This window comes from Dendrobium catenatum, unplaced genomic scaffold (assembly GCF_001605985.2).
Source record: "Dendrobium catenatum unplaced genomic scaffold, ASM160598v2 original_scaffold_268049, whole genome shotgun sequence".
Lineage (NCBI taxonomy): Eukaryota > Viridiplantae > Streptophyta > Magnoliopsida > Asparagales > Orchidaceae > Dendrobium > Dendrobium catenatum.
In genome coordinates this window covers 303,216-310,230 of record NW_021586447.1, presented here as the reverse complement: position 1 = coordinate 310,230, position 7,015 = coordinate 303,216, and the positions used below count along the sequence as shown (strand labels likewise).

At 35.0% G+C, this 7,015-nt stretch overlaps 1 protein-coding gene across 1 annotated transcript in view; it reads right to left on the bottom strand.

Annotated features, from left to right (window-relative positions):
- The window catches only part of LOC110104838 (trafficking protein particle complex II-specific subunit 130 homolog), a 48,863-nt gene that overhangs the window by 25,183 nt on the left and 16,665 nt on the right, over positions 1 to 7,015 (bottom strand). Inside the window, exons 7-10 of the mRNA XM_028692745.1 lie at positions 5,660 to 5,750; positions 3,494 to 3,583; positions 3,205 to 3,363; positions 3,009 to 3,071 (exon numbers count right to left, since the gene is read on the bottom strand). Coding sequence (XP_028548578.1) covers positions 3,009 to 3,071; positions 3,205 to 3,363; positions 3,494 to 3,583; positions 5,660 to 5,750 — 403 coding nt within the window. The remainder of the gene's footprint in view (positions 1 to 3,008; positions 3,072 to 3,204; positions 3,364 to 3,493; positions 3,584 to 5,659; positions 5,751 to 7,015) is intronic.

Here is a 7,015-nt window from a genome sequence, read left to right as displayed (position 1 = left end):
CGAGCGTGTACGGCTCGGTACCGAGCGTGTACCTGCTCGGTACCGAGCATGTACCGCTAAGTACCGAGCATGTACTGAGCGGTACCGAGCATGTACATTCTGATTAAGCGAGACATTAAGCAAATAATGGGAAGAAAGATCGTTACATAGCCATGAAAAAAGAATCTTCGATTACAAGAAGCTGGAGAAGAAGAAGCGAGACATGAAGAAAATGACGGAAAGATTACGGGAAGCAAGAGAAGAAGAAGAAATAAATCGTTACCTTCGATGGCCTCCAGCTATATTCGAACTCGACCGAACCGTGGTCGTCCAAGTTGGCGGAGTTCGCCTTTCAGTTCTCACCCGAAGCAGAAGCAGGTATGTTACCCTAATACTCGACTCTTATACGACTCTCACCGCTCGGTCTATATACTTACAAATCGAAGCGGTGCCTCGTTTCGCTTCGAGGCATTACGAATCGAAGCCTACGCCCCATGCGAAATAAGCGCACGCTCCGCCAAATCCAACGAGGCGTAAGCCTCAACGCGCAAATGCTTCGCCTCGCCTTAAGTCGCGTCTCAGTGCGTACGCCTCTTCTGCCTTTTTAATCGTTGTTATAAATAAGAGATTTTAAGACATATCTAAAACACTCTATTCTGATTCTGCTTGAATTCAATACATTTCTAATTTGGATGAAATTCCTTCTAGTTTTCTCCAGTGTAAATGGAGATCGAAGAATTTCGGGAAAAATTGCCTCTTGTACGGAATGAGGCTTGATTTTACAATATTTCTAGTCTTTGGTCTTTATATGTGATTAAGTTTTATCAAATTTGATACAATGTAAAATTTGACAACAGCATAATTTTCAATTGCATATATGGTTTTCATGCTTCTAAATTTCCATGCACTATTTCTGATAGAAGAATATTACATTATCATATGCATCAGATTTTTTTGTATTTTCATTTTTCCAATAAAATAATGCATAGTTGTCCAAATTAAGGGTTTGTAAACTTCGATTTTGCATATATGTACATGATTTTATTCATCTTATCATAAATTTGTATTAAAAAATACTAGACTCTAAGATGTCCCACATAACTAGCGCCAGACTCTAAGATGTCCTACATCACAAGTTCAAAATCTTACATAGAATTTTTCAGCATAACACTGCACCATGACAAACCTCAAAGATAACAAAATAGCAATTCAAGAGTTTGTGGTAGAGCAATTCCCACAATAGTACGAAATATGATGCGGACATCCGTACGAAGATTTGGCGCATCTATCACAGGAGGCGTCGTAAATCGACGGCTATTATTTAAATCTTCATTTATGAGTTTTTTCTGAATTTTAGTTCTTATTTGATGTATTTCCTATTTTACCCCTAGGTTAGTTTATATGAGTGTTGTGGCTCAAGGGACAATTTTGTAATTTGAGTTTTCTTATGTTGTGGCCTATATATAGGGCCTTAAGCTATTGTAATAGGGATGGATTATTGATATAAAAAACTGTGTTCCACACTTGTGTTCTTTTGAGAGAACGTTAGTGAGATTCCTATGGGAGGAATCGGAATTTTCACCAGCCGCAGGATGGGTCCAGGCTCGTGACTTGAAGTCCCTTGGAGAAGGGCAAAACATCACCCGTCAGTCTTCGGAAGAGTCCAATGCTCGTGTTTTTATCCTGTATCTTCTATCGTTTATTTCGATCTTTGTTTTTGTTTTGTTCCTTCTTATTGCTCCTATTAGTCATCTTCTTCCTCCTCCCCTCTCCACCTCACGGCTAATCCCTTCTTGAGTTTTCTAATTTGGGGTGAATGACATTTAGACTTAATTTGAAATTCAAATTATCTAAATTTGAAATTCAAAATTTATTTCCTAATTTAGTTTGCCTAAATTAGGAAAACATTTAATAAAATCAATTGGAATTTGGGTGAGCAAATCTTGGGTAGCTGTCAAATTCAAATTCATGAAATTTGACAATTGAAAAGTTTTCCTAATTTGTCATTCTATTTTTGGAAAGTTCTTAAATCAATTCTTTTGAATTTCAAATTCAATTGGATTTGGTTAATTACTTTCCTAATCCTAAATTTACATTTATGCAAGCATGACACCTCATCCCCAAATTCCCTCTTGCCCATTAATGCCGCCGGCCCCCTTGGTGGTCCCCTCTCCTTTAATGCTTCATTAAGGGATTTGATTGCATGCTTTTTGAATTTCAAATTCAAAATTCAAATTTACATGAGTTAAATGCCCCCTCAATTTCCTCCCTTTAATTAAGAAATTAATCGTAGCTTTAAGAAATTTAATTTCAAATTTTAAGGATTAATTCACTTAAGTAATTGGGGCCCACTTATTTGAAATCAAACCCCTCTCCCTCCCTCTCTCCTAGACCGGCCCCCTCTTCCTCCTTCCTTTGCCTAATTAAGAGTCAATTAATGCTCCTAATTAATTCCCTCATCCACTCAAAAACTCTTTGGAAATAACTCAAAAAATCTGAGATTTTCCCTTGGCTGAAATCTCAAGGCCCCACTACCGATTTAATTCCTTTCCAAATCCTGTTTATGTTATTTCTGGAATTAAATCCCGGTTTCTTGGTTTTCTCTCTTACCCGACCACCTCTCCCTCTCAAATTCCCTCTCTCCCACTTCAATGTCTTGCTGGAATGAAAGCTTGAATTCTCCTTCCAATTCCCCTTGCTCCTAAGCCTAGAATCCTGAGATTTCTCTCAGATTTTGGTTCCAAAATCTGAATTTATTTTCAGAATTTTAAAAAAGGAATTTAGGAGTTATTCTTTCCTCTCATCCGCCTCTCCCTTTCCCTCCCACACCTTCTCTCCACCTTTATTTCTCTTCTACTTTACGCCCATAAATTTGCTCCTGTTAGTTCTTTCTTCCCCACACTGAGAGCTAGATTTTCTCTCAGATTTCTGAGAGGAAAATCTGAGATATTTCAGAATTCCTGAAAGAAATTGTTGCAGATTTTTGGGACGATTTGCTCTTCAAGATCCTTATGCTTCAATCCTCCTACCCGTTCTACATCAAAATACCATCTTTCAAAGGATAAATTCTGCATTACTTCAGCTCTTACTGCCTATTTGCAAATAAGCAAAATGCTCCAGTAAAATGTCTTCAAAATAATTATGCCATGGGCAGTCAAGTCTAGCAGATGTGCTCTTCAAACAAGTATTAAAGCTATATTCAAAAATAATAAATAGACAAATTACCTTCACCCGGCTGAGCGAGTAAAGGTCACCCTGAAGACGAAAAAACTCCTTCCCATCTGCTGTTGCATGTGAGCCATCAAAATGAGAAGCAGTTGATTTGATCATGGCTAAACAAGCAGTTATCACCCATACTTCTCGGAAGCAAAATGGTAGGAAATTCTGCAAAAAGATAGAAATGGACATTCATTGGAAGTCAAACTAATATACAACGAAAAAAGAAATCATGTTAAAATTTCATGAAGCTATTGAATAAAAAGAAATAAAAAGAGAGAGTAAGGTCTAACCATACTTCATACAAGGCTAGAGTCTTTGAGAAGTTAATTATAAATGAATAGCCCCTTGAAGCAACCTCAACAGCACGAAATAATTTGAATAATAGCTGCAAAAGTTATAAAATGATTAAAACATATTGCACGTTCAAATTAGGAGGAAGCTTGTAATTATCATAATTAATGGCCATTAATAGCCATTTATTTTAGAATATCCTCATACAGATCATGCATATATACTGTACAACTGATTAGAGCACCATGCTTAAATTCTTCAAATAGGTCAACAAAATCCATAATCTTTTAGGTTGATACTCAAATGAACTCATGCAATAAACCAATTTATTCAGTCATAATTAATATCAAATTTCACGGAGATGCATGATTTTTTATCAGATAATATAACATCCTCATGCGCTTATATTAACCACTTCAATTTGACCATAATTTTTTTAATAAAGAACAAGTCAATTTAAAATCAAAAAAATCTCTCAATAATGAATTAGGATACAAAGATGAGTAACCTTATATAAATAATCTTTGTTAAGCAAAGATGAGTCATTATTTAAGTCTTCATAAATTCGATTGAAAAGCTTAAATGTAAGATATTCCCTTCCAACATGATCAAACACAATAACCTAAACCTACATTATATGCATAAAGACAAATAATTCAAAGCATCAGCAGATCTATTATATGAGCAATATCCATGTTTAAGGGAAAAAGAATATTCATGTGGAAAGCTACCCTACATGGCATGCCTACACCCTAAATTTTTTGAGAAATCAAATAATTTAAAGCTTGAAGATCATAATATACGACAAGTTCTTTTGGTGACAAATAATGTCTCCAGTATCAAATAAGTTGCACAACAACAACGAATTCTATATCGTGTTTAAATATTTTTACATAGGGGATGTTTAGTTAGCTAAAAAAAGAATGTAGTGTAAAAAGAATATTTTGGAGTTGTTTGGATGTGTAAAGTAAATTCAGCTGAATGTTTTTTTTTTTTTTTTGAAGTAAAATGAATGTAGTGTAAAATCTAAAGATGATGGCGATCGGTAGGTGGCGGCGGCGGCGGCGGAAAACGAGGGCTGGTGGAGGCGGCAGTAGCCGACGGTGATGATGGTTGGTGGTGGTGGTCTACGGCAGTGGTGGTGGCCAGCAGCGGCAGGTGTCAACTGGTGGAGATGACTAGCGACGGTGGGGGCCGGTGGCCGGCACTGGGTGGAAATGGACGACGATGGTCGTGGTAGTGGTGGTGGTGGTGGTGGCCAGCGAATGGCAGCAGTAGTGGCCGGTTGAGATCAAGCGAGCTTGTTTGCGGTGGCCAGTAGCGACAGGTGTCATTCTCGATCAAAACTAGGTAAACTAGAATGATTTATACTACATTTACTTATCATTGTATTCCTTTTTCATCCAACCAAACATCAAGATTTTCAAAAACCCCTGCATTTGGAATACTTTAGACTCATTTGAAATCCAACCAAACAACCCCTTAACTTTATTTAATTTCTCACCATGAGATGCCCTTCAAGGCTCAATGCTCCTCCAATACCTACTCCAGACGCATCACAAAAACACTCAAGCACCTTGTTAAAATAAATACCATAAGTGACAAATTTAGTTCATTAAATTCCAACTTTTAAGATAATTTGTAGTAGGAGCTATAACAATACTAAACACTTTAATGAATCATCTATAAAAAATTGTCAAATCATGTATATTAGTAGATTTTGATCAACCTGTTAAGCCGGTCCATTGGACCGGTCCATCCATTCCACACGGGACAGGCTCAAGCGGAAGTTACGCCTCTCCTGTACATGTCGATCGGACAGTCTGAGTACAATGGAGCTGTTTAGGAAGGATTGTTGTGGGAGTTAGGAGGAAATTTGAATGTAAGGATTGTTTAGAGATTTACTTTTTTATTACATGCATTAAATAGTTTGTTTTCCTAGAATTAGGGCATCTTGAATTTGGTTGAAATTTGAGATCTCTTAGATTTAGGTTTTTGGGCTCTAACGGCATCTAGAGATTTGGGAGAGATAGATTCTCCTCTCGAATAAAGGATCAATTGTATCTTGTTATTTTTCTTCCGTTAGTTTGATTATCGTAATAAAATTATTTTTTTTCCTTTGGATTTGTGGATCGTTCTCATTGATTTCATCAAGATAGTTAGGTTTTACTTGGGGGAATTCCAAGTTTTTCCTAACACAACCATTCATCACTTTAATCTTATCAAAGTAAACAACTAATCCATCTTCTAATACACTAAATCTAAAGAAGATCACAAAAGGAGTCACAAAGAAATTTTATATCAATTCAAATATAACTTTTTAGATTGTAAAACATCAAATATTTTACTAAAATGCGGCAAACCATCATCTTGTTTCATGCAAAAAATTAAAACATCATCTAAATAAACAAAAAAAATCATGAAAGACTTGGTTAGAAAATATTAGAAATATTATTTATTCTATTAAATTTAAATCAGAACTTGACTCTTAACATAACATAATGGAGAAAAATATTCATGTAGCCGACCCTCATAGTGGGATAAAGGCTTGATTTTGTTATTGTTGTTGTAAAGGTTAAAATACACGATTCATTATGTAAGTACTAAATGCATTAGTTAATCTAAAAGGAATATCATTCATATTATTCATCTTTAGTATTAAAAGCGATCTTATATTCATCATCTTCCCTTATTCTAACTTGATGATATACACTCAAACAAATTTTAGAAAATCTCATAGCACTATTCATTATATCCAACATATCATCCAAACCATATATAGAAAATATATATTTAACCATAATTTTATTGGTAGATTTACTATTTACACAAATTCTCCAATTACCATCCTTTTTTAATATAAGCAAAGCAGAAATAGCACATTTACTATGCCTTTCATAAATCCCTTCTTAAGCACTTCATCAATTTGTCTCTTTAAAATCATCTATGTTTGATTAACATCATGAAGCAACGTCATACATTTAGGTGCCACATTATTCATTTCCATATTTACTAAGGCAAAGATTGAAACCTCTTTCCTACGATCTTTCTTAAATGCACGTTTAATAAGAATATTTAAAGAGTTGTTCACTTCATTGGGAACATTAAATGCTTATGAGGATTCAAATTTACCCTTAGACTTTGTAGGTTTTAAAATATCCTTCTCCAATTAATATTGAAAGCATGTGCATTGGACTGCCAAAAATAAGTAACATTTAAGTTATAAAGTAAGTTCTACCAAAAAATAATATGAGCAATGTCCTCAGGCAGCACATCACACCATATTCTATCGGTATAATTAGCCAATTGAATTAGAATTAGACATCTTTGATGCACAAAAATATCAATTATATCTACATATGTTATTGTCAATTAAAGCAACCTCAAAATCACTAATTTCCTTATTGAATTCCTGAAATATCATTAGAATTATTAATCACAGTTTCTTCCTTCCCCACACTCATATGCAAATTCCTATAGAACATTCATCAGCATAATGCCTAGTTTAATGACACTTCAAATATAT